Source organism: Neovison vison, chromosome 8 (genome assembly GCF_020171115.1).
Source record: "Neovison vison isolate M4711 chromosome 8, ASM_NN_V1, whole genome shotgun sequence".
NCBI classification, from domain to species: domain Eukaryota; kingdom Metazoa; phylum Chordata; class Mammalia; order Carnivora; family Mustelidae; genus Neogale; species Neogale vison.
In genome coordinates, this window is record NC_058098.1 from 77,605,545 (window position 1) to 77,633,479 (window position 27,935).

At 39.5% G+C, this 27,935-nt stretch overlaps 1 protein-coding gene across 2 annotated transcripts in view; it reads left to right on the forward strand.

Annotated features, from left to right (window-relative positions):
- Positions 1 to 27,935, forward strand: part of EML6 (EMAP like 6) — a 275,740-nt gene that overhangs the window by 119,706 nt on the left and 128,099 nt on the right. For both annotated transcript variants that reach the window (XM_044263968.1, XM_044263967.1), the window contains exons 5-6: positions 1,535 to 1,720; positions 3,327 to 3,462. In XM_044263968.1, the coding sequence (XP_044119903.1) occupies positions 1,535 to 1,720; positions 3,327 to 3,462 (322 nt within the window). The remainder of the gene's footprint in view (positions 1 to 1,534; positions 1,721 to 3,326; positions 3,463 to 27,935) is intronic.

The following is a 27,935-nucleotide window of genomic DNA, read 5'->3' on the forward strand; positions in this document are numbered from 1 at the left end:
TCACTTCCAAATGGGAATGATAGGAATAGCTGCTTTAGCCTGTTGTCAGGGGATATTAGGAAGATCAAATAAACGTAAAGAACCTTTATAAACTGAGGGGCTATATACACAGCAGGAAAGTCATACCAGTTCATACATTTAAAAAACCAAAATATTTAATTTCTGTATAACCATGGAAGTCTTGCTATTACTTTCTATAAAGTAGCTCAAGCTTTATGCATAATGATTCTCCCACATGACAGATTATACAATGAAAACTAAAAAGCTTAATCAGTTATTTGGCTATATGAAAAGATAACTCATAGAAAAGTTTTTGAGTAACATTTCTACAGTGAAGATTTATCACAAATTTTAGTTAAAAAGACATTATTTCCAAATGTCTGGAAAAAATGTCTGGAAGATATATCAAAACATTAGCAGGATATTGTAGATATTTCAGTTTTCCTCTTTATACTTTTCTGTATTTCTAAACTTCTCTACAGTGAACCTAGACTGCCTCTGTAATTTGCCTAAAAATTAAAAACCTGATGATTTGTCCACTTTATTCTAATTCTGAGAACATTGGCCTTTTGTATTTAATCATCATTAAGCATTTAGTAAAGTTTGGGAATTTTAGAACTTTTGAAAGTTAAAAAAATACCTTTAAAGTTTTTCTTATGGTGCTATCAGTTGGCTGAAAGGTTTTACAGTTCTGTTGGTTGCAGTAGAACAAGGTAAATTATGTGTGCCTAGTTTGGCTATAGCAAATGATGCAAATGGAGGATCCTCAAAAAGTTGAAAATAGAGCTACCCTATGACCCAGCAATTGCATTACTGGGTATTTACCCCAAAGATCTAGTGATCTGAAGGGGCATGTGCACCTGAATGTTTATAGCAGCAATGCACAACATCTGACCTATGGAAAGAACCTAGATGTCCATCAGCAGATGAATAGATAAAGAATATGTGAGTGTATGCGTGTATGTATATTTATATACACACACACCACATATATATACAATGGAATTCTATGGAGCCATCAAAAATAAAATCTTGCCATTTGCAACGACATGGGTGGGAGTAGAGGGTATTATGCTAAGGGAAATAAGTCAATCAGAGAAAGACAATTATCATATGATTTCGCTGATATGTGGAATTTAAGAAACAAGGCAGAGGATCATAGGGGAAGAGAGGGAAAAATGAAAAAAGAGGAAACCAGAGAGGGAGACAGACTATAAGAGACTCACTATTAGGAAACAAATGGAAGGTTGCTGGAGGGATGGGGTGTGGGGGAATGGGCTGGCTGGGTGATGGACTTTGGGAAGGGTGTATGTTGTGGTGACCACTGGGTGTTGTGTAAGACAATGAATCACAGACCTGTACCCATGAGACAAATAATACATTATGTTAATTCATTGTATTTAAGTTAAAAATTCAAGGGCAGGGGGCAATAAAAGATTTAGCCAAAAAAATGTACTGAAATAGAAGCAGATACCAATAACGTAATGCATCAGAATGAAGAACTTTGGGATCTGTTCATTTTATGACTTTGCAGTTTTGGACACTCTGTGGAAATGCCCTGACTGCAAAAAGAGGGATATTTGGCAAAACGGGGGATCTTCAGACCATCCTTTGCCTTGCATGTGCCAAAGAAGACATCACCTATTCTGGTGCTTTAAATGGAGACATCTACGTCTGGAAAGGGCTCAATTTAGTCCGCACCATTCAAGGCGCACATAGTGTGAGTATATCCATGTGGAAAGTGGGTGATTATTTATTTAAAAAGTTGACATCATAAATATGTGGGGTTTTTTTCTGTTGCTTTAGAATCAGTGGACCCTGCTGAACCCTCTCTACACATTCACAAAAGAATTCTCAAATTATTTTTGTTCACCTAAAAGAAATATTTCAAAAGCTTAATAATTTAGCCTTCACCTCAATTATTGGTTCATTAGTGTTATTATTCACCAACATCTAGAAGAATAGAATTATTTTATGATCCTTTTCATCTTCTAGATCAATACTTCTCAAACTTTAAGGTAGCCATGAATCTCCTGGGGATCTTGTTAAAATGCAGATTCTGACTCAGTAAGTCTGGGATGATGTCATTGCTGCTGGCCTGGGGCCTGTGTATTGAATAGCAAGAGTGTAGATAAGTATTGTTTTTCCATTGGTTAGTAAGGGTAGATATTTCCTTGCTCTGAATGAGTAAGCATCACTGCCATGTCTAAATCACAAATTAAAATGCAAACAGAAACCATTGATAAACTTCTCTCTTATAAGGGTCTGCTTTATAAGAACAAGGGCAAACTTTACTTCTGCCATTCTGTTCTCTTTTGACATGTGATAATGGTTACATTGCCGTATCTATAGATGATAAAATGGAAATGCCCAGAAGAATGGGGAGTGTGAAAGCTGAAGCTTATTATAGTAAATGGAAACAGGGTAAAAAAACTTTTGGAAACTCCCCAGACCTGTAACTAATTGCTTCCACACTAGTCACCTATTACTCTTAATACAAAGAAAAGTTGAAGCACATCTTAGCAAAAGAGCTAGGAAATTTTAGGTCTTTCATTGTCTTATATGTTGAACCAACTTTCCTGGCTTTACTAATTATGAAACAGCTTTTAAAACAATTCAGAGGTTTGTAGTTGTCCTTGTGCATAAAAGCAGCTGCCTTAGTAACCTAATTTCTCTTCACACTGGATCTTCTGTTGATAGTATATTCCTGTAGCACTTTTCAAGAGACCAGGCAAAATATTTTCCTGTGGAGAAGCATCTTTAAGTCATGAAGCTATTTCTCATGTGAAAAAAAGCATCTTTACATAATCCTTAACAAACTAACACAAATGTTATTTGTCTTCATTTAGGCTCAGGTGTTGCCTTCTTGAGCACACTGAGATGCATTTTAGGCACCTGCTTACCAGTGAAAGTGTTCATGTTCTTTGCTTTGTTATTTTGAGTGGCAATTTATATGAAACACCTCCTTTGTTGCCTTTTCTTTATAGGAATTAGTAGTCACATAAAGGAGCTTGATCTTCATATCAACTTTAACCAAGGAATTAGTGAATGATTTTTTTTTTCAAATTGCCATCAATTTAGTAATGGTAAAGGAGCATTTGAACTGGTTTGCTTTGGTGGTAATTCTGATTAATTTTTGATCTAACCAAAATGAAGGATTTTATAAGTGGCTACTTGGTCTATTGTCAGAATTTCAATAGAGAACAAGGTATTTAAAAAAAAAACAACTTTTGTTTTTGCTTTTTTTTTTTCTTTAAATCAAGATCCAACTATAATGACTATTTAGAATCATTGCAGTATTGAGTATTCTCTGCCTTACTCAACAGGCTGGAATCTTTAGCATGTATGCTTGTGAAGAAGGCTTTGCCACTGGTGGACGAGATGGGTGTATTCGATTATGGGATACTGATTTCAAGCCAATAACCAAAATTGATCTCAGGGAGACAGAACAAGGATATAAAGGTAATATATATATTAATACTCATAACTCTAAAGGTGTTAAACACAATGTGAAGTTCTGTATTTATATTTGTTTCTCTGTACCCCATCTTATTCTAGAAAGGATTTAAGACAGTTTACATAAATACATGAAAGAAGATCAAAAGTATCCAAATAAATGGGTATCTCTTCTTCCTCATATGCATGAAGGTATCTGTAGGTACTAGCAATGGTCCTGATACAAAGATAAGAACATAATAAGAAAACCACTGAGTGCTATCTTGGGAAATGGGCTTTTGTATTATAAAACTGGGAAATTCTGGACTAGTTGGTGACCCTAAATGAGACTGTTCCCAGCCTCCAAAAATAAGCAAATAATTGACAAGAAGAACAAGACCAAAAAAATAGCTTTAAAGTAGTAACTCCTAGTAGTGGGATCAGAGTTGGGGACTTGGGTTCAAATCCAAGTTTTGCCTATTATAGATTTGAATCAGTATTTTAAAAACCCGTGAGCCTCCATTTGCTCATCTAAAAAATGGGGACGATACTAATAACAACCTCATAGAGTTGTGTGAGGATTAAATCTACTTACAGAGTGCTTAGGATAAGTTATGGTACAGTCAGCACTCAGTAACTGTTAGCTATTATTATAATATGCTGAGTATGTGTACTGGGGAATACAAAACAGTTTATATACATCTTTCAAAATTCTTATGATAGACTTAAAATGTTATTTTCAAAGAAAGAATTTGGGCTTGAGAGAGTTTAAAGTGGAGCTGTAAACAGAAAAGATAAGATGAAGTCACAGACGGTACTCATACACTAAGCATGTGGAGGGGGTTCTGTTCATTTGCCGTAGGTGGACCCCAGACCCTGCTCTTGGCTCCTGCAGCCAGTGCTGAGGGAGGGGTGCTCAGTCCTGTGAGTCATGCCGTCCACAAGGTGAAAACTTACTCAGTGCTCAGGTGAAGGCGAATGACTCCCAATGCTAAGAATCTTGCTAGACAGGGCTCTGACATCGGATGGGAAGTCCTCAGAGGGCACGGAGCGAGCTGTACTCATCAGGTTCTCTTTCATGAAGCCCCTTGTTGTGGGCTTGTGGCCATGCAGCCGCAGAGGTTCTTCCGAAGGCCAGATTATCTGGTAGTGCTCAGAGCTCTCTGCTGGCCTGATGTAGACTGCAGTGGGCTGAGAGAAGAGCACTCCTGGTCTCCAGGCCATCCTCCCTAGAGAATGTCCTTGTCAACCAAACCTTTCTTAAAAACTGAGCAATAGAGAAGTGAGCTGGATATCATCCTTCCTGTATGTACCTAGAGACCAGCTTCCTTAAATATCTATTAAATACCCAAAGTCAGCCAGTCTGGAGATTGGATTGTTGTTTTCTTATGGAAGCTCAGAATCTTGATGCATTTCTGAATACCAGGCACAAGGGTCAACACTGCAAGTTGTAAAATTTAGGGTCTGCTTCAGATCATCGACAAGGAGACAGTGGAGGCCCCTAAGTTCTTTGCCACAAAGATGAGCCTGTATAACTCTACCCAGAAAAATATTTCAGACAGACATATAAGCAAGTAAGCATCCAGAAGAGCAAGGTAAAACATGTTAGTAAAGCAGCCAAAAATGTTTGACCTTGAGTCATGAAACTTCCTGGTGTATATATCAAGGTGAACTGCAAGCACATTAGATACTAGATAATGGATGAGTAAACTTACCAGGTGGGATTACTGACCATAAACTGACTGGATGCTGGGGAGCATCAACCAGCAATGATGATTGCTTCCTGGCGGTCACTTTCTCCAGCTCATCCAAAAATGTATCCCATAGATAAGGTATAAATTTTAGAGTGGGTATCATAGCAGAAACCGTATTTACCCTGCTCTACTTTTCTATCTGATGTTCAGTTCCTAACTTTGGGCTCTCAAAGGAGAGTTCAGGAGCCAGTGCAGAAAGAGCTCCAGGTAATGGGGGGCAGGGTTGTATTGAATGCATGGCCAACTCCTGTCCCCTAGAGTCAGAGGAAGAAGGTCAGGGACACCCTACATTTTGTGTCAGTTTCAAGTGCTTCCTATATACTCACCCTTGCCAAGGTCAAAGCAGACACAGGTAGCGCGTGGTAGACCAGAAGCATGCCTGCACCTCACAGGTGTGGAAAGTAGTGCCTGGGCTTACAGTTCATCAGGGGAGAGGTGGCTTACACTTGTAGATGGATGACCAGTGAGATAAGGGCCCCCGTTGCTCTGGGAATAATGGACTATGCTTTTTTTTTTCTTTTTAAGATTTTATTTATTTATTGAAAGAGAGATAGAGATCACAAGTAAGGCAGAGGGAGAGAGAGAAGCAGCCCCCCTGATGAGCAAGGAGCCCGTTGTGGGGCTCGATCCCAGGACCCTGGGATCATGACCTGAGCGGAAGGCAGAGGTTTAACTCACTGAGCCACCCAAGTGCCCCTGGACTATGCTTTTTAAAGGATCATAAAGACAACGCTGCAGTTTGAGACCAAGGGAGCATTGAGAATTTGTGCCATTTCTTCAACAGTAGCCATATTCTTGCCATCTTTTTTATTTTTACAGTGCCTGATCACTAATATTCTTATTTTCTTAGTCTTTTACTTTAAATTACTTTTAATACAGCTCTCTCCTTTTTATTTTACTCTTCCTCACTATAAGCAATAATATCTGTGAACTCATGGCTTTACTATGTTGTTTATATATATTTTTTTTACTCATTAAAATACCAGTGAAATAAAAAATTTTGTCCGTGTTGTACCCTCCCTCCACCCTCATCAGTGGTGCCTTTGCCTGTCACGCTCTTGACAACATTGTAATGGAGTCCACTCTGTACCATCAAACTTCCAGAGAAATGTTGGCATTCATTCCAGCTCTCAGTGGAAAAACAGGGTGAATGTATAGCGTCAGAAGAACAAAATCCTGGTTGAAGTGTTGGTAACAACTCCAGATCCAGCTGAAGTTCTCCAGGCTGTGTGGAGAGGGCCATGCAGGGGAATCCTCCGAGAGGCTCTTTCACCTTCCCTCCAGCTTTGGTGCATCCTCATGGTGAGGCAGGAAAGGGGGCAGTTGAGTTCAGAAGCACCTTTGCAGAGCTCAGAATGGGAGGAGGGTTTCAAAGTGCCCCTGTCCATGGTGTTCACGGAGGTTGGCTGTTACACCCCTGTGATAGGGGCGCCCTCTAGAATACACAGAGGTAGGAGAGAGGCCAGCCTGAGGTAGGAGACCCAGCACAAGGATAGGGATTAAGATATCTAGGGTATGAGGAGAGGATTAAAAGTAGCTGTAATGTAAACAGTTTTACATTACATTAATTACATTATATTAATGTAAACATTTTTTACAGTAAAAGGTAATTCGAATGTAAACCGCTCTCTGATCCAGATTCCACTTTACTAGCCAACACCTTGCCATTGGTCCTCTAAGCATTTGCTTAGAATGTGGGGAAAAAAGTGAAGGAACAGGGACAGAAAGGGCATGGGGAAAGGATGAAACAGGAGGAAGAAGGCAGAGTGGGCAGAGGACGTGTGCATGTACTTTGTCCCACTCCATCCTCCCTGAAAGAACCCTTGGCTTTCTCCTCAAAAATGGAAACAAAATATACTTGAAAGGAGCACATTCAAGCAAAGCAATGTTAGAATGTTTCTGTTTTCCATCTGACCGTGAAGCAACATGGATGGATGGCTTCACTCTTGTAAGAATTTCTTTTTTTTTTTTTTTTTAAGATTTATTTATTTATTTGATAGAGAAAGACACAGTGAGAGGAAACACAAGCAGAGGGAGTGGGAGAGGGAGAAGCAGGCTTCCTGCAGAGCAGGGAGCCCGATATGGGGCTTGATCCCAGGACCCTGGGATCATGACCTGAGACGAAGGCCTGCGCTTAACCGACTGAGCCACCCAAGTGCCTCCTCATAAGAATTTTTTGATGTGCATGAGTCTCCTTCCACATTTTCACTTTTTGAGTAGCAATTACTTTTGAATTCACTTCCATGAAAATATAGTGATTTCTCATTTTACACAAACAGCCAAACCACTTTCCAAACAAATTTACCAAGACAATTAACCATGGCCATGTCCCAATTTCCATGACCTAGTAATGACATTTTACGTTTCTTAAACATAAAAGTTAAAATTCAGAAATTGCTATTCATTAACATTTGGGCCATTTATAAAGCATACCTACTTAGTCTGCTACCTGTGAAGACGGCTGTTACCTCTCCTGTAGGCTTCCAAATGGCAATTTCCAGGTTGTATGTAAACACTCTTAAGATTTGCATATGTTTGCATCTTCTAATAACTATTAATTGGTAAACATCAAGAGAGATGGAACAGTTTACATTAAGATAAATGCTAAGCTCAGGTAAAAAAGCAGTTTATTAGGGATAGTATTAATCGGTTCTTTCACATCTTTCCAGTTGAGCTTGAGCTAATGTAGACCTTTGACTTCCAGTGAAAACAGTGACACTGGATGGAGAACTGAACCAGCTTTGGAGATGGGTCGTGCTTATATCAACTTGAATCTGTAGGGCCAGAGCTGGTGGTTGGGGCTTTCTGGTCCCTGCCCAAGTCTTAGTCAAACAAAATGGCCTTCATAAGCCAAGAGGATCATTCCTCAATCAGGAGTAGTAGTGTTTCATTTACAACAATGTCTTTTACATTTTTGTGAGTTTCAGTGAATTTTTGCTGATTGGTGAGTCTGCAAACAAATTCTCACCAAGAACACATGATAATATAAACCAACAACTGAATTTTTCCAGGATCCCTTATCTACAGTTCTAAAAGCCAAAACACCAGGAATTCCGAAATATTTTTTTGAGGGCTTTTTAAAAATTGGGATAAACATTTTAACCATTTAAAAAGTTTTCCATTATAGTTCACATACAGTGTTACATTCGTTTCAGGTGTGTAATATCGTGATTCAACAACTCTGTACATTACTCAGTGTTCATAACTATGAAGTGTACTTAGTTTCCTTCCCCTATTTCACCCATGCCCCCGCCAACCTCCCCTCTGGTAACCATCAGTTCTCTGTAGTTAAGTCTGGTTTTTGTTTTGTATTATTTTTTCTTTGTTTTGTTTCTTGAATTCCCTTTTTGTGAAATCATATGTATTTGTCTTTCTCTGACTGACTTCATTTAGCATTATATTCTCTAGATCCATTTTTGTTGCAAATAGCAAGACTTCATTCCTTTTTATGGCTGAGTAATATTCCATATTATATGTATACCACTTCTTTATCCATTCATCTATCATTGGACCTTAGGGCTGCTTCCATAATTTAGCTATTGTAAATAATGCAATAAACATAGAGGTCCATATATTTTTTTGAAAAAGTGTTTTCATTTTCTTTGGGCAAATACCCAGTAGTGGAATTACTGGAACGTATGATAGTTCTATTTTTAATTGTTTGAGGAACCTCTGCACTGTTTCTACAATGACTGCTGCAGTCTGCATTCTCACCAACAGCACACGAAGGTTCCTTTTTCTCCACATCCTTCCCAACATTTGTTGTTTTTTTTTTTTTGTTTTAGCCATTCTGACAGGTGTAAGGTAATATCTCACTGTGGTTTTGATTTGCAGTCCCCTCATGATGAGTGATGTTGAGCATCATTTCATTTGTCTGTTGGCCATCTGTATGTCTTTGGAGAAATGTCTGTTCATGTCTTCTGCCAATTTTTTAATTGGATTATCTGAGTTTTGGGGGTTGAGTTGTGTAAGTTTTTTTTTTTTTTAATTTTGGAGACTAACCCTTTATCAGCTATGTCATTTGCAAATATCTTCTCCCATTCAGTAACTTATCTTTTAGTTTTGTTGGTTGTTTCCTTTGCCATGCAGAAGTGCTTTATTTTGTTGAAGTCCCAATAGTTGAATTTTGTTTTTGTTTCCCTTCCCATAAAAGACATATCTAGAAAAATGTTGCTATGGCCAATATTAGAGAAATTAATGCCTATGCTCTCTCTTCTAGGATTTTTAGGGGTTTAGATCTCACAATTAGATCCTTAATCCATTTTTAGTTTTTTTTTTTGTATGATATAAGAAAGTTGTCCAGTGTCATTCTTCTGCAGGTAGCTAGCTGTCCAGTTTTCCCACCAGCATTTATTGAAGAGACTGTCTTTTTCCCATTGCATATTCTGGTCTCCTTTGTTAAAGATTAATTGAGCATATAATCATGGGTTTATTTCTGTGTTCTCTAGTCTGTCGTTTTGATCTATGTGCCCATGTTTGTGTCATTACCATACTATTTTGATGACTACAGCTTTGTAGTATAACTTGAAATCTAGGATTTTCATACCTCCTATTTTGTTCTTCTTTTTCAGGGTTGCTTTGGTTATTCAGGGTCTTTTGTGGTTCCATATAAATTTTAGTATTTTTTGTCTTAAATCTGTGAAAAATGCTATTATATTTTTCATAGGGTTTAACATTACGTCTGTAGGTTGCTTTGGGTAGTATGGACATTTTAACTATTTGTTCTTCCAACACATGAGCATGAACTATTTTCCCATTTGTATTGTTTTCAATTTTTTCATCGTGTTTCATAGTTTTCAGAGTACAGTTTATTCACCTTAAGTCTAGTCCTAGGTATTTTATTACTTATGGTGCAATTGTAAATGGGATTGTTTTCTTAGTTTCACTTTGTGCTGCTTCATTAATAGTGTACAGAAGTGTGATGGATTTCTGTATATTGGTTTTGTATTCTGTGACCTTACTGAATTCATTTATCTGCTCTGATAGTTTTTTGGTGGACTCTTTAGGGTTTTCTCTCTTTAGTATCATGTCATCTGCCATTAGTGAAAGTTTTTATTCTTCCTTACCAGTTTGGATGTCTTTTATTTCTTTTAGGTGTCTGGTTGCTGTTGCTAGGACTTGCAATACTATGTCGAATAAAAGTGGTGAGACTGAACATTTTTGTTCCCAGTCTTTGAGTTCCCAGCGCTCATTTTTTCACTACCGAGTATGATCTTAGCTTTAAGTTTTTCATAGATGGCTTTTATTATGTTGAGGTGTGTTCCCTCTAGACCTATTTGTTGAGGGTTTTTACCATGAATGGGTGTTGTACTTTGTCAAATGCTTTTTTTGCATCTATTGAAATGATCATATGGTTTTTATCTTTTCTCTCGTTGATGTGATGTATCACGTTGATTGATTTACAAGTATGGAACCACCCTTGCATCCCAGGAATAAATCCCACTTGATCATAGTGAAAGATTTTTAAAAAAAAATTTGTTGGATTTGATTTGCTAATATTTTATTGAGGATTTTTGGTCTATGTTCATCAAGGCTATTGGCCTCTAGTTTTTTGTTTTTGTTTTGTGTGTGTGTGTGTGTGTGCACGTGTGTGTGTGTGTGGTGTCTTTATCTGGTTTTGGTGTTAAGGTAATGTTGGCTTATAGAAAGAAATTTTTCAATTTTTTGGAATGGTTTGAGAAGAATAGGTACTAACTCTTCTTTATATGTTTGGTAGAATTCACCAATGAAGCCATCTGGTCCTGGACTTTTCCTTGTTGGTAGTTTTTTTTTTTTTTTTAATTACTGATTCAATTTCCTTGCTGATAATTGACCTGTTTAAATTTTCTATTTCTTCCAGATTCAGTTTAGGGAAGTTATATATTTCTAGGAAGTTATCCATTCTTCTAGGTTGTCCAATGTGTCTAATTTTGACATATAATTTTTCATAAACTTATAGGTTTTTTGTGTTTCTGTGGTGCATTTGTTATTTCTGTTCTTTTTTTTGTGGGGGAGGGAAGCTGCCTAAAAGTTTATCAATTTTGTTGCTCTTTTCAAGGAATCAGCTCCTAGTTTCTTTGATTTGTTCTATTATATTTTTAGTTTATTTCATTTATTTCTGCTTTAGTCTTTATTATTTCCTTCCTTCTACTGGTTTTGGGTTTTGTTTTTCTTTTTCTAGGTCCTTTATATGTAAGATTAGGTTATTTATTTGAGATTTTTCTTTTTGAGGTAGTCCTGTATTGCTATAAACTTCCCTCTTAGACAGCTTTTGCTGCATCCCAAAGATTTTGTGTTGTTATGTTTTTATTTTCATTTATCTCCATGTATGTTTTGATTTCCTCTTTTGATTTTTTTAGTTGACCCATTCATTGTTTAGTAGCAAGTTATTTAACCTCCATATATTTGTTCTTTCTAGATTTTTTTCTTGTAGGTAATTTCTAGTTTCATAGAGTTGTGGTCAGAAAAGATGGATGGCATGAATTTAATCTTTTTGAATTTGTTGAGACTTGCGTTGTGGCCTAATATGTGATCTATTCTGAGAATGTTCCGTGTGCACTTGAAAAGAATATGTATTCTACTGTTTTAGGATGGAATGTTTTGAGTATTAACTATTAGATCCATCTAGTCCAATGTGTCATTCAAAGCCATTGTTTCCTTGTTGATTTTCTGTTTGGATGGTCTCTCCACTGATGTGAGTGGGCTGTTAAAGTCCACTACTGTTACTGCATTACTGTTGATACTTCCTTGATATTTATTATTATCTGCTTTATGTATTTGGGTGCTGCCTTGTTGGGTGCAGAAATATTTACAATTGTTATGGCAGCTTCTTGTTGGATTGTTTCCTTAATGACTAATTAGTGTCCTTCTCTGTCTTTTGTTATAGTCTTTGTTTTAAAGTCTGTTTTGTCCAATGTTAAGTTTTGCTACAGCTTTCTTTTCACTCCCATTGGCATGATAGAGGCTTTTCCATCCCTTCACTTTCAATCTGCATTGTCTTTAGGTTTGAAACAAGTCTCTTGTAGGCAGTATATAGACATGTCCTGTTGTTTCTGTTTTTTATTTACATTTTTAAATTTAAAATCAATTAATTAACATTATTACTGGTTTCAGAAGTTCAGGCCTGTGATTCATCAGTCTTCTATAATTCCCAGTGCTCATTACATCACATCCTCCCTAATGTCTATTTCCCAGCTACCCCATCCCTCCACCACTTCCTCTCCTGCGGTTTTGTTACTTGTTTTATGGTGGGTTTTATAATTCTCTGTTCGTTTTAGTTGCTCTCTTCTCTCACAGTTTGTTGGCTTTCTTTAGTGATATACTTGGATTCTTTTCTTTATATTTTGCATATCTATTACTGGTTTTTTATTTATGGTTTCCATTAAGTTTTATATAAAATCTTATGCACAGAGCAATCTATATTAAGTTGATGGTCACCTAAATTTGAAACCCATTCTTTACTTCTCTCCTCCCCCCAAGTTTTAAGTATATGGTTTGATACTTTGCATCCTTTTATTTTGTGAATCCCTTGACTGATTGTTGTAGATACAGTTATTTTTTGTTTCCTCCTTTTCTGATTCTAACTTATGGTCTTTCCTTTCCCCTCACAGAGTTTCCTTTAACATATTTTTATAGGCCTGGTTTAATGGTCATGAATTCCCTTAAGTTTTGTTTGTCTGGGAAACTCTTGATCTTTCCTATTCTGAAAAATAGATTTGCTGGATAGAATATTCTTGGCTGTAGATTTTTTTCCTACAGCACTTTGAATATATCATGCCATTCTTCTGGCCTGCAAAGTTTCTGTTGAAAGATTACCTTATAATCTTACAGGGGTTCCGTTGTTTGTAACGAGTTTCTTTTCTTTTGTTAGCTTTTAAAATCTCTCTTTATCACTACTTTTCACCACTTTAATTACAAGGTGTCTTAGTTTGGACTTCCTTGGGTTGATTTTATTGGGGGTTCCATATGCCTCCTAGATCTGGATATCTGTTTCCTTCCCTAAATTCAGGACATTTTCATCTATTATTTCCTAAAATAAATTTTCTATCCCCCTTTCTCTCTCCTTCCAGGATCCCTTTAATGCAAAATGTTGTTATTACACTTGATGGAGTACCCTAACTCTACTTTTATTTTTTACCATTATTTTCTTCTCTTTCCCATTCAGCTTGATTGCTTTCCATTACTCTGTCCTCCAGGTCACTGATCGTTCTTCTGCCTCCTCTAGTCTACTGCTTTTTCTCTCTTATGTATTTTTAGTTTCTGTTATTGAGTTCTTCATCTCTGATTGGTTATTTTTTTGTTTTTATCTCTTTAAGGGTCTCACTGAGGTCCTCCATTCTTTTCTCAAGTCCAGTGAGTATCTTTGTGACATGTACTTTAAATTCTCTATCAAGCATATTACTTGTCTCCATTTCACTTAGCTCTTTTGCTTTGATTTTGTCCTGTTCCTTCATTTGGGACACATTCCTCCATCTCCCCATTCTGTCTAACTCTCTGTATCTGTAGCTCAGTGTTAGAAAAGTCAGCTATGTCTCCTGTTCTTGAAAGTAGTGGCCTTATAAAGAAGAGGTCCTGTAGTGCCCTACATGTAGTGCAATAGCTCCTATTCACCAGAACGGTGCTTCAGGGGCATCTCCCATGTGTGTTGTGTGCTGCCTTTATTGCCATATCTCCACAGAGCTGTTTGTTGTGCTCCTTAAGGGTGGGGACTCAGTTTCTTCTCACAAAATTCAGCACCTCTGCTTTCCAAAGTCAAGTGTTATGGGATTCATCTTCCTTGAGTGGGCTCCCTGGCATGAGAGTCTGTTTTTCTCTTCTCTGCACCTACAACATCTCTCCCTCCCATGGATAGTCCTGTGGGTCCATTTAGTTTCCAATTGCTTCTCTACCCTTCCTATCCTCTTCGATGTGGCCACTAACATATGTTTAGCTGTGGAGAGTTTGTCTGCCAGTCTTTGGGTCCTTTTCTGGGTTACTTGCACTGATGTGGGTATTACCTAGTTTTATCTGTGGGTCAAAGTGAGCTTAGGTTCTTCCTATTCTGCCATCTTCCCCAGAAGTCCTCCGTTTTAACCATTTCTAAGTGGATCAGTAGCATCAGTTAAATCCATATACATTATTGTACACTTATCAGGACCATCATCTTCAAAACATTTTCATCTTCCCAAACTGAAACTTCATACCCATTAAACAGTAACTTTCCTTCTTCTCTTTTTCCAGCCCCTGACAGCTACCATTCTACTTTCCATTTCTATGAATTTGCCTATTTCAGTTACCTCATATAAGCAGGATGTGCTCTTTTATGACTGGTTTATTTCCCCTAGCATAATGTCTTCAGGATTCATCCACGTAGCAGCATGTGTCAGAATTTACTTCCTTCTTTTTTTTTTTTAAAGATTTTATTTATTTATTTGACAGACAGAGATCACAAGCAGACAGAGAGGCAGGCAGAGAGAGTGAGAGGAGGAAGCAGGCTCCCTGCGGAGCAGAGAACCCGATGCGGGACTTGATCCCAGGACCCTGAGATCATGACCTGAGCCGAAGGCAGCGGCTTAACCCACTGAGCCACCCAGGTGCCCAGAATTTACTTCCTTCTTAAGGCTGAATAATATTCCATTATATATCACAAAAATTTTTGTTTATCCATTCATCTTTGATGGATACTTGGGTTGCTTACACCTTTTGGCTATTGTGAATAATGCTACAGTGAACACAGGTGTACACATATCTCTTTGAGACCCTGCATTGAATTGCTATGGATATATATCTAGAACTGGAATTATTGGATCATATGGTACTTCTATTTTTAATTTTCTTGAGAAACTGCCATACTGTTTTCTATAGCAGCTGCCCTATTTTATATTTCTATCAGCATTGCATAGGGTTCCAATTTCTCCACATCCTTGCCAAGTCTTTCTTTTTTTTTTTTAACAGCAGCCATTCTAATAGGTGTGAAGTGGTATGTCATTATGGTTTTGATTTGCATCTCCCTAATGATTACTAATGCTGAGCATTTTTCATAAGTCTGTTGGCCATTTGTGTATCTTTGGAGAAATGTCTTTTTTTTTCTTTTTTTTTTTTAGTTTTTAAAATTTAATTTTTTTTTTTTTGGTGTGTTCTAAAAATCATTGTTTATGCACCACACCACCAGTTCTCCATGCGATATGTGCCCTCCTTAATACCACCAGGCTCACCCAATTCCCCCGCTCTCCTCCCCTCCAAAACCCTCAGTTTGTTTCTCAGAGTCCACAGTCTCTCATGGTTTGTCTCCCCCTCTGATTTCCCCCAACTCACTTCTCCTCTCCACTTCCCAATGTCCTCTGTGTTACTACTTATGCTCCACAAGCAAGTGAAAACACATGATAATTGACTCTCTCTCTGCTTGACTTATTTTGCTCAGCATAATCTCTTCCAGTCCCGTCCATGTTGACACAAAAGTCTGGTGTTCATCCTTTCTGATGGAGGCATAATATTCCATTGTATATATGGACCATATCTTCTTTATCCATTTGTCTGTTGAAGGGCATGTTGGTTCTTTCCACAGTTTGGTGACTGTGGCCATTGCTGCTATGAACATTGGGGTACAGATAGCCCTTCTTTTCACTACATCTGTATCTTTGGGGTAAATACCCAGTAGTGCAATTGCAGGGTCATAGGAAAGCTCTATTTTTAATTTTTTGAGGAATCTCCACACTGTTTTCCAAAGTGGCTGAACCAACTTGCATTCCCATCAATAGTGTGAGAGGGTTCCCCTTTCTCCACATCCTCTCCAACACTTATTGTTTACTGTCTTGTTGATTTTGGCCATTCTAACTGGTGTAAGGTGGTATCGCAATGTGGTTTTGATTTGAATATCCTGATGACTAATGATGATGAACATTTTTTCATGTGTCTGTTAACCATTTGTGTGTCTTCATTGGAGCAGTGTCTGTTCATGTCTTTTGCCCATTTTTTGACATGATTATCTGTTTTGTGTGTGTTGAGTTTGAGGGGTTCTTCATAGATCTTGGATATCAGCCCTTTGTAGTGTCATTTGTAAATATCCTCTCTCATTCTGTGGGTTGCCTCTTAGCTTTGTTGACTGTTTCCTTTGCTGTGCAGAAGCTTTTGATCTTGATGAAGTCCCAAAAGTTCATTTTTGTTTTTGTTTCCTTTGCCTTTGGTGACATGTCTTGCAAGAAGTTGCAGTGGTCAATGTCAAAGAGGTTATTGCCTATGTTCTCCTCTATGATTTTGATAGATTCCTGCCTCACATTGAGGTCTTTTATCTATTTCAAGTTTATCTTTGTGTATGGTGTTAGAGAATGGTCAAGTTTCATTCTTCTATACATAGCTGTCCAATTTTCCCAGCACCATTTATTGAAGAGACTTTTTCACTGTATATTTTTTCATGCTTTGTCGAAGATTGTTTGACCATAGAGTTGAGGGTTCATATGTGGGCTCTGTACCCTGTTCCTCTGGTCTATGTGTCTGTTTTTGTGCCAGTACCATGCTGCCTTGGTGATCATAGTTTTGTAGTAAAGCTTGAAATCAGGCAATGTGATGCTCCCAGTTTTGGTTTTGTTTTTTTTTTTTTTTCAACATTTCCTTAGCAATTCAGGGTCTCTTTTGGTTCCATACAAATTTTAGGATTGTTTGTTCTTTGGAGAAATTTCTATTCCAGTCCTTTGCCTATTTTAAAATTCGGTTATTTGCTTTTTTTGTTGCCACGTCTTAAGGGTTCTTTATATATTCTGAATATTAACCCCTTATCAGATAGGTGGTTTGCAAATATTTTGTCCATTCTTTAAGTTGCATTTTTGCTGTGTTGATTGTGTCCTGTGATGCACAGAAGTTTTTAATTTTGATGTAGTCCAATTTATTTTTTTTTGTTACCTGTGCCTTTGGTATCATATCCAAAAAAATTATTGCCAAAAATACTGTATCATGAGTGCCCCCCCATATTTTCTTAAAATATTTTACAGTTTTAGCTTTTCTGTTTAGGTCTTTGCTCCATTTTGAGTTACTTTTTGTAAATGGTGTAGGGTAAAGGTCCATCTTCATTGTCTGTTTCCCCCCAAGATATATGTATATTTTTAAAGATTTTATTTATTTACTTGACAGAGAGAAATCACAAGTAGATGGAGAGGCAGGCAGAGAGAGAGAAGGAAGCAGGCTCCCTGCTGAGCAGAGAGCCCGATGCGGAACTCGATCCCAGGACCCTGAGATCATGACCTGAGCCGAAGGCAGCGGCTTAACCCACTGAGCCACCCAGGCGCCCCCCCCCAAGATATTTTTAATAACTAATTTGGCATTGAAACTTGACCTGAACTTACATGATACTCTTTATCTTCACGTGTATGAATATTCTTATACATCACTGCAGAAGTATTTGATTTCAAGGTGCTGCTCCACACCCCATTAGATGTATTACATGAGTCCAAAATCCAAAATTTTCTGAATTCCACAGTGTAACTGACCCCAAGGAACTGGATCATATGGTATTTCTAAGGACTCTAAGATATATGGGATGGTGGAACCCCCAATGTACTTTTCGGTGAAAATTTCTGGAATTTGCGTACTGGTAGAGACATTGGATGTCAGCATGTAACCCTCATCCTATGGATGAATACAATGAGGTCAGGTCATGGGCATCCAGATAGTTGTAGGATTTGGGTTCTAACTTCTGTCTCACTTCAAACTTAAGACATTTTGAGTTGGATCATTTTTAAAACAAATTTATGATCTGCATAAAATAATGAAGACTAAGTGACTTACAGCAGTAACAGAAAAGCCAGAAATAATTCTTATAGCAAGGCAACCAAAATGAATTATATCAGTGGCAATAAATACTTGGAGTTAGTGGCTGTAAATGATTATGTCTGAAGGAATATGGTAATTATTCACATAGTATAAGATGTATTATATATGTACTCATTCAATAAACATTTATAAGCATCTACTAAGTATCAGATACATGCTTGGACTGGATAAGCTCTTCTAAAAAGCATGTTTTTGGCAGTTTATTGAAGTTTTTTTGTGTATTTACTTTAACTTCGATCATGTATTTGTTGAATTGTGGTTCTAATGTACTATATAAACTCCCATTCCAGAGATACCATGTGTTCGGTCAAGCAGCATTCCCTCAGCATTAAGCAAGAGTAGGAGGCTGAAGTACCCAGAATGCAAGATGTTCCTTCTTAGGCTTTCCCCACCGGTGCTGCCCCACTGCTGGCCCAAACCACCGTCTCTCACCTAGATGTCCGCGGTTGTTTTCCATCCTCTGTCCCTGCTTCAAACATTATTCTCAGAATAGCAGCTAGAGAGGTTGTTCAAAATTTACATCAGCCAAATCACATTATTCTTTTCTCCAAATAAAGAATTGAAGGCCACAGGATGGGCTACCTTCTCCTCCCCTTCATGGCTTCCTCCTGTGCTGCCCTCTGCTCTGGCTACCACTGTCCCCTGTGATCTCTGTGCTCCCAGGCTGCTCCCTCTCCAACACTCACCCCAGGGACCTGCAGGACTACTGCCCTCCTCCTCTTCAGGACTTTGCTCAAGGAAACCTGTCCTGATGCCTTATTTAAAATTGAAACCCACTCTGCCTGTACCTCCCCAGGCACTCCCTATCTCCTTCCCACTCCTTCTGCCAGATCTACTTCTCTCACCTTGTAATAGTGTGATTTGCTTTTTATTATGCTCATAGTTGTTGTCTGTTTCCATAAGAGCAGGAATCTCTTTGTTCCCTGATGCCTCTCAAGGGCTTAAAAGAGCACACTTGGCACCTGCAGGTGCTTTGGAAACAGCTGCTGCTGAAGGAATGAAGAGTGTGGGAAGAAGGATGTGAGTGACTGGAGCACAGAGCTTTGGGGAGAAGCACAAGTGACAAGGACACAGAAGGGAGCACACACATCTTGGTTCCTTTCTTTGTGTCATCCTGCTGTGTTCAAGCTGAAGCCCTAAAGAGCAGTGGTAGGAGGTCAGAGAAAGGTTTGGGGAGGCGCATATCATGGCCATCACCTCAGACAGGTCACCCTGTTCTGGAAGGTGGGAATCCAGCTTATTCTTCCCCACTATTTATTCTTGTTAATGCTATTTTTCTTCCTCAGAGTGCATTGAGGATCTTGGGGTTAAGTTGTTCTCCATTATGGAAGATTTTGTCCACTGGTGGACAGTTGACGTTGTTTGGAGATGTTTTTGATTGTCACAACTGTGGAGTGCGACTGGCCTGAGGAGGGCCCAGGGACACTGCTGAGCCTTCTGTATAGTGTCACCTTGCTGGGATCACCCCTACAAGGAAGAACTATCCAGCAGTCAGTGTTAACAGTGCTAGGGCTGAGCAGATCTGGTATAGAACACTCAACAGACAAACTCTCAAATCGGAGAACACCCTTGTTTACAATAGAAGCAAAGTACGTACCTTCTAGTACCTTCCATTGTTCTCCTTGTTCCTTGGCTGGCTTCTTTATCTTCCTCTGCCCTCATCCCCTTCTGCCCCTCATCGTCTCTGGGGCACTGCCACCTACTCCATGGTTGTTCTGCTGAGAAGGTGGTGGTGCTGCCAGGGACCAAGTGTGAGCAGGAGGTGGGGACGGTGAAGTAGCCAACGGACAAGGGTGGAGTGGTTTGTTCAGACTCAGAGTGGAATGTGGTGTCAGATAAGCAGAAGTTGACCATCTGGTTCATTCTCATAGTCGTTCCCCTTGAAACACTCTTCCTGAGCATGTCTTAGGTAAAAACCGGCCTGGGGGTTTCTTTGCTGTGTGGACTTGGTCGTGTGTTTCTGTCTTCTGAGGTCCTCTGTTAAGTTGTGGATGCTTCAAAGTCCCTGTGACCACAGAATTTGGGATCCTGCAGAATGAATGTTGAAGTAACCAAGGATTTGGTCAAGAGTAATTTTCATTATGAATTCTGTTATGAATTCTCGGGCAGAGAGCCCTTGTAGACACAAGCAGCAGGCCATGGGCCTTTTGTGCGGCAGGCCAGCTACAGGCTAATTTAGAACTAGCCCCTGCCCAGCCTGTGGCGAGGCCCCATGACTCCTGCAGCAGCTCCCAGGGCTCACTCTGCCAAGTGCTCAGCGTGCAGGATCCCATTTAATCCCTAACTGGGACGGTGGTGGAGGGGAGGAGCCGGGGGTAGGGTGGGCTTCCCCAGGCACAGCAACTCCCAGGGCACAAGATCTGTGTGGTCCCTGGCTCTTCTCCTGCCCAGAGGGCCCTGCAATTGGTTAGTGCTTTTCTGTGTCCACCTTGAAATTCTTAATCATTTTTTAGCCACAAGTCCACATTTCTGTTTTTGTATTGAGCTCTGCAAATCTTAAAGACAGGCTTGTAACTGAGTTGTCTGTGTTCACGAATCCCTGGAGAGACTCCCTTCCTCTTGTTTCCTTTAGGTCCCCTAACTCTGCCTTCAGCACTACCATTAGGATACCAGAACTGCTGGGAGGGCCAGGAGTCCCTGGCCTGTTCCTGACCCCCTTGGTGCCTTCAGTCACCTGCCTCCTGAGGGGGGGGTGGTCAAAGGGCCTCCGAGGTCCCTGCTGGCATTTCCACATCCTCTCCCTATGTCCCCCTCTTCCATTTGAGTGAACTCTCTCGTGAGTGCTTTTTATTATTTTAAATTACCTTTTACCTCTTTAGCAAGGGTGTTCATCGGTATGGCATCTTTAATAAGGTTAGGTTTATAGGAAAAAACCATCACCCTATCTTTTTTAACTTTTGGTACCATGTCCTGGGAGCATGTCCACAGAGAAGGGCATTATGTTTGTGGGGAAGAATGTTTGCTCCAGACTTGGACTGTTTGAATCCTCATTTTTTTCTTTGTTGCGTGCTCAGTGTGGGACTTTGGGCAACTAATGTATACTGTCAGCGCTGCAATGTCCTCATTTATTCAATAGATATTTACCGTCCCCATTTAGGGCCTGGTGCTATCCATAAGGCCTCCTGAGCCGTTGTGAGCATTCCTGTCGTACATGTAAGGATCTGGGCCCAGGGCTGGGTGATATCCATGGGGATCATTCCTGCCCATTTACGCAGCTGGCTTGTTTGACTTGGACTTGACTTCTCAGCGTTGCACTTTGTTTTTGCATTCTGCTCACCAGGACTTGGGCTCTCCAGTTTGCTAGGGCAGAGTTTTCCAACCTGTGGCTAAAGAACCAATTGCATCGGAATCAGCTGGTGGTGCAGCCTGGAAATCTGAATTTTCAACAACGTGTGACTGATAAGTCTGATAAGACACAGTAGCATGGGAACAGCTTGGTGGTGGTTCTTAACAAGTGGTTCTTAGCCCTGGAAAGCTAGAAATACCTATGCCTATCCTTACTCCAGACCAACTGAGAGGAGTCTTTGGTTGGGGTTCAGGCCTGCATATTTTTAAAAAATATTTTATTTATTTATTTGACAGACAGTGATAACAAGTAGGCAGAGAGGAAGGGAAGCAGGCTCCCTGCTGAGCAGAGAGCCCGATGCGGGGCTCCATCCCAGGACCCTGGGATCATGACCAGAGCTGAAGGCAGAGGCTTTAACTCACTGAGCCACCCAGGCGCCCCAGTCCCGTATGTTTTTAAAAGCCCTTTTCACGTAGACTATGGTGCACCATGAGGATTGGAGTATCTACTTTTGGCACCTTGCTGTGGCCTAGGTTTAAAAACACTAGTATGTAACACACACTTACACACACCCCATCTTCCCTTCTCGGGCCAAATAATTGAGGGGAAAGATAATTTTATTCCTCATATAGTTCATTCTGTCTTTGTGTGTCGGACCATAGCCTTTCCTTCTAAGAGTCTGTGGCGCCAGCCCATCAGAACGACAACCCCCAACACGAAGTTGTAGGTAGCATAGGGAGGGAACAAAGTCTCCAGGGAAGGCAAATGCTGCAACTTTTTCATCGCTCCTGGGGTAATGCTGCCTGGGGCTGGAACCTGACTGCATATATAGCATGTTGCTCTCTGCTGAGGAGAATACAGACTTGCTGGTTAAGATAATAATAACAACTCATATTTATTAATTTCCTAAGTGCCAGACCGTGGGTCAAGTGTTTAAATATGATTGTATCCATTCCTCATAACAGCGCTGTGAAGTATGAATGCCGATATTCTCTCCACTTCACAGACAGGGAAACTGAAGATTGGAAAAACTGAGTAGCCTGCCATATCACGCTGGGAGGGGCCGGGGCTGGCTTGTAAGTCCAGTCTGTGTACTTAACTATTCAGTGAACCAATGAAAAATAACCAGTGTCTTTTAGGTCTGGGTTGATACTCATAATACTCATGGACTAGATCTCCTCATGCCCTGGTTTGAGGACATTCACCGAAAGAATTAGAAAGATGCTACTTACCACTCTCTGGTCTGAATACGAAGCGGTGACAAGAGGCTGTTGAGATTGTGGTTTCACCTTTGAGGATTTTTTTTAAGTGGGTGGTTGCTCTTTACTGCCATCTGCTGGCTGTCTGGACCAAGCACAGGCCAGAGCCCCACATTTCTCAGAAGATTGTCCGAGAAGGCCACCTCTCCAATTAAGCAAAATGCCTTCAGCTCGTGCAGTCGAAAGCCTTTGAAACATGCACTTATCTAGAAGAAAAGAGCACTTCTGTGGCTTTAAATAATTAGGATGATTTTTCTTGCCGCTCTGTTTATTATTGGCAGATTTCTAACCATATTCCAAGTAATACCTTATGTTGTTTGGACTCCCACAGCAGAAGACAAAAAGCAAAGACAGCTTAATTTCTCAGTGCAGTGGCCATCTTGGGCAGTCCAGTTAGGAAACCACAATTACACTACTGTTCTCTGCATATGTGACAGGGAAGTTAAAACCAAGTTGCAACAGCCAGGAGAAGGGCAATACCGTGAGACCCCTGCAGGGATCCGCCACACGCCAGGGTCTCTCCAGAATGTACCCAGAAGAGACTGACTTCTCATCACCAGTGCTGCATGCAGAACAGCAGTTAGGTTTAGAAAGGGTGCAAACAGGATGTTATTAGGCAACCTGAACACAGTTCTGTCCACTGGGGTGTTTTCAGGTCGTGATTCCTGTTTTCAACAGTTATCTTGGAAGTCAGAATAGCCCAGTGTCCTATCTGTCTTTTGAGGTAGACCTCTGGGGCTAACTTGTCTGATGTGACAAAATACAATTTATCTCTTGGAAACCATGAGTATTTGCAGAGAGCCTGAGTTGATCTCTGAGAGAAAGTGTTTACATCTCATTAAGTTTATGTTGTAAAAAATGGAAATGTAACAACTCCTTCCCTCCATCTCTCTCCATCACCCTTTGCCCATCTTTAGTCAGAAATAATCCATATCAATTTTACTCTATTTCCTTTTCCTTCTCTGAAGCCTCTCCATATGTTGGTTAGTCCGGTGGAAATCTGCAATGAAACACAGATTGCCAGGGTCTAAGGGGAAAACAGGGGTGGCATCCTCAAACTCGGCCTCTCGGTCTCTTGTTTTCTGGCCCTCTCCTTGCCAGATCCCATAGGCCCTATGGTGGAATGCAAGAACTCTCTGGTCACAGTCTGAAAACACAGTGAGCGCTGTGTAACTTGACTTGCTCCTCGGTCTTTGCTGAGTTGGAAAATTTTTCTTTGTTCCTAAACCTCTTTCAAAAAGACAAAGCAAACCTTTCGAAATGTTAACATTTGGCAATTCCAGGTGGCGGATTGTTTGTTACCATATTCTTGTACCTTGCTGAATTTGTTTCTCGAAATGAGCAGGTGAAAAATAGTTGGGGTGGTGGGGAAAAAACAAGTGTTTGTATACTGGACCAAATACAGTATCAGATCTTGGGGAGAAATTTCGGTTTTCATGTCATTTAGCCTCATGGAGCAGGACATGCGGTTGGAGGCCATGGGGAAGGGGCCGGCGTGCTCAGGCTTAGTGGACAGCCATAGGTGCCAGGCCCTCTCCGGAAGGGTAAGTCTGGAAGACAATCAGTGGAATTATGAAAGGATTGTGGTTGAAATATTTCAATGACGGTTAAACTCTGTCACACATTGCTGGGATCTGTGTGTATATCTGTATGTGTATATCATTTTTATTGAGACACAGTTGACATACTCATTTCAGGTGTACATAATGATGTAATATATGCATATGTTGCAGAACGATCACCACAATGAGTCTAATTAACGCCTACTACCCCATAGCTACCGTTTTTCTTTTAAAAGAACTTTTAAGGTCTCCTCTCTTAGCAACTTACAAATATACAATACTGTATTATGAACCTACAGTCTTCATGCTGTTCATTACATCCCCAGGACTTAGCGATTTTATAACTCTATGTTTGTATCCTTTAATCACCTTCACCCCTTTTGCCTACCTTCTGCCCCCTATCTAGGCAACCACCCATCTGTTCCTTGTATCAGTGAATTCAGGAGTTTTGGGGGTTTTTTGTTTTTGTTTGTTTGTTTTTAAAGATTCCTCTTTAATTTATTTTTTTAAATTATTTTATAAACATATATTTTTATCCCCAGGGGTATAGGTCTGTGAATCGCCAGGTTTACACACTTCACAGCACTCACCATAGCACATACCCTCCCCAATGTCCATAACCCCACCCCCCTCTCCCAACCCCCCTCCTCCTAACAGCCCTCAGTTTGTTTTGTGAGATTAAGAGTCACTTATGGTTTGTCTCCCTCCCAATCCCATCCTGTTTCATTTATTCTTCTCCTACCCCCTTAACCCCCCATGTTGCATCTCCACTTCCTCATATCAGGGAGATCATATGATAGTTGTCTTTCTCTGCTTGACTTATTTCACTAAGCATGATACCCTCTAATTCCATCCATGTTGTCACAAATGGCAAGATTTCATTTCTTTTGATGGCTGCATAGTATTCCATTGTGTATATATACCACATCTTCTTGATCCATTCATCTGATGATGGATGTCTAGGTTCTTTCCATAGTTTGGCTATTGTAGACATTGCTGCTATAAACATTCGGGTGCACGTGCCCCTTTGGATAAGTACGTTTGTATCTTTAGGGTAAATACCCAGTAGTGCAATTGCTGGGTCGTAGGGTAGTTCTATTTTCAACATTTTGAGGAACCTCCAAGTTGTTTTCCAGAGTGGTTGCACCAGCTTGCATTCCCACCAACAGTGTAGGAGGGTTCCCCTTTCAGGAGTTTTTGTTTTTTTGCTGCTTGTTTGCTTTTTATGTTCCACACACAAGTGAGTTTGTATAATATTTATCTTTATCTGACTTAAAAAAAAGATTTATTTATTGAGAGAGAAAGAGCTAAGGGGAGAGGGGAAGTAGGAGAGAAATTCAAGCACATTCCATATTGGGCACGGAACCCAGATTGGGCACATTCCATATTGGGCATGGAACCCAGACCCTGAGATCATGACCTGAGCTGAAACCAAGAGTTGGATGCTTACTGACTGCGCCATCCAGGTGCCCCTCTCTCTGACTTATTTCACTTAGCATAATGCCCTCAAGATCCACCCATGTTGTCCCAAATGGCAAGACTTCCTTTTCTATGGCCAAGTAACATTCCACTGTGTGTGTATGCCCCATTTTCTTTATTTATTCATCCATCGATTAACACGTAGCCCGAACATGGAATTGGCCTCTTGTAAATAATGCTGCAGTGAACATCGGGTTTCATTTTCCTTTAGAATTAGTGGTTTGTTTCCTTTGGGTAAATATCTATGTGTAGAATTGCTTGATCATATGTTGTATTTTTAATTTTTGAGAAACCTCCATGTTTCTTACCACAGTGACTGCACCAATTTACATTTCCAGCAGCAGTGCACAAGGGTGCCCTTTTCTCCATATCCTCACCAGTACATGTTATTTATCTCTTTTAATGATAGCCACTGTGCAGTGATATCTCATTCTTATTTTGTTTTGCATTTCCTGGATCATTTATGATTCTGAGCACCTTTTCATGCACTTGTTGGCTATCTGGATCTCTTCTTTGGAGAAATGTTTACTCAAATCCTCTGCCCATTTTTAAATTGGAGTTTTTATTTTTTTGCTTGAACGGCATGAGTTATTTATATATTTTGGATATTGATCTTTTTATCAAATATGATTTGCAAATATTTTCTTCATTTGGTAGGTTACCTTTTCATCTTGCTTTTACTTCCTTTGCTATGCAGAAGCCTTTTAGTTTGATGTCTTCCCACTTATTTATTTTTGTTTTGTTGCCTTTACTTTTGGTGTCAGAGCCAAAAAATTATTGCCAAGAATGATTTCAGAGAGTTTACTGCCCATGTTTCTTCTAGGAGTTTTATGGTTTCAACCCTTTTGTTACTGAATTCATTTTGAGTTAATTGTATTGTGTGATTTATGATAGCATTCTTCCTTATGTGGCTGTCCAGTCTTCCCAGCACCAATTATTGAAAAGACTATTCCTTTCCCTTTGTGTATTCTTGACTCCTTTGTGATAAATTAATTGACCGTATATGGGTGGGCTTATTTCTGGACTTTCTGCTCCTTTGATCTATGTGTCTCTTTTTGTGCCAATACCATCCTGTTTTGATTACTATAGCTTTGTAACTGAATTTGAATTCAGGGAGCATGTTGCTTCCAGCTTTGTTCTTAAGATTGTTTTGGCTACTCAGGGTCTTTTGTGTTTCCACACAACAAATTTTAGGATTGTTTACTCCATAAAAAATGGCATTTATTTTTTTCCATGAGAAAGAGAATTTTGATTGGGATTGCCTTAATATTGTGATTACTTTGTGTAGTATAATAATATAGGCATTCTATGTATTTTAACAATCTTCTTCCAGTTCATGGGCATGGAATATCTTTCCACTGATGTGTGTCATCTTTAGTTTTTTTTCATCAGTGTCTTATAATTTTCAGTATACAGGTCTTTCACCTTCTCAGTCAAAATTATTCCTGGGTAGGATTGCCTGAGTGGCATAGCTGACTGAGCATCAGACTCTTGGTTTCTGCTTAGGTCATGATCTTTTGGTGCTGGGATTGAGCTCCACATTGGACTCCATGGTCAGAGCAGAGTTGGCTTGAGTTTCTTTCTTTTTTCCCTCTGCCTTTCTCCCACCCCTACATTCTCTCTCTTTCTCTCTCTGGGATAATTAAACGTTTTGTTCCTAGGTATTTTATTCTTTTTGATGCAGCTGTAGATGGATTTGTTTTCTTAATTTCTCTTGCTGATAGTTCACTTTTAGCATATACAAATACAGCTGATTTTGGGGTGTTGATTTTTTATCCTGCATCTTCACTGAATTCACTAGTTCTGACTCTTTTTGTGATCTTTAGGGTTTTCTATATATTGAATCATGTTATCTGCAAATAGTGACAGTTTTACTTCTTCCTTTCCAATTTGGATGCCTTTTATTTCTTTTTCTTACCTAGTTGCTCTGAGTAAGATTTCCAAATACTTGTTTCAAAAGTGACAACAGTGGGCAAGCTTGTCTTCTTCCTCATCTTAGAAAAAAGATTTGAGCTTTTTAGCATGGAGTATCATGTCAGCTATAGACTTGTCATATGTGGCCTTTGTTATGTTGAGGTACATTCCCTCTCTATTTTCTTTGTTGAGAGTTTTTATCATAAATGAATACTGATTTTGTCAGATGCTTTTTCTGTATCTATTGAGATGATCATATGACTTAAATCCTTTATTTTGTTAATGGGGTGTATCATAATTTGTAGCCAGTTTGCAGATGCCATACCATACTTATATCCATGGAATAAATCCCTCTTGATCATGGTATATGAACCTTTTAATGTATTGTTGAATTTGGTTTGCTAATATTTGCAAATTTTTGCATCTATGTTTATCAGGGAAATTGGGTTATAATTTTCTTGTGACA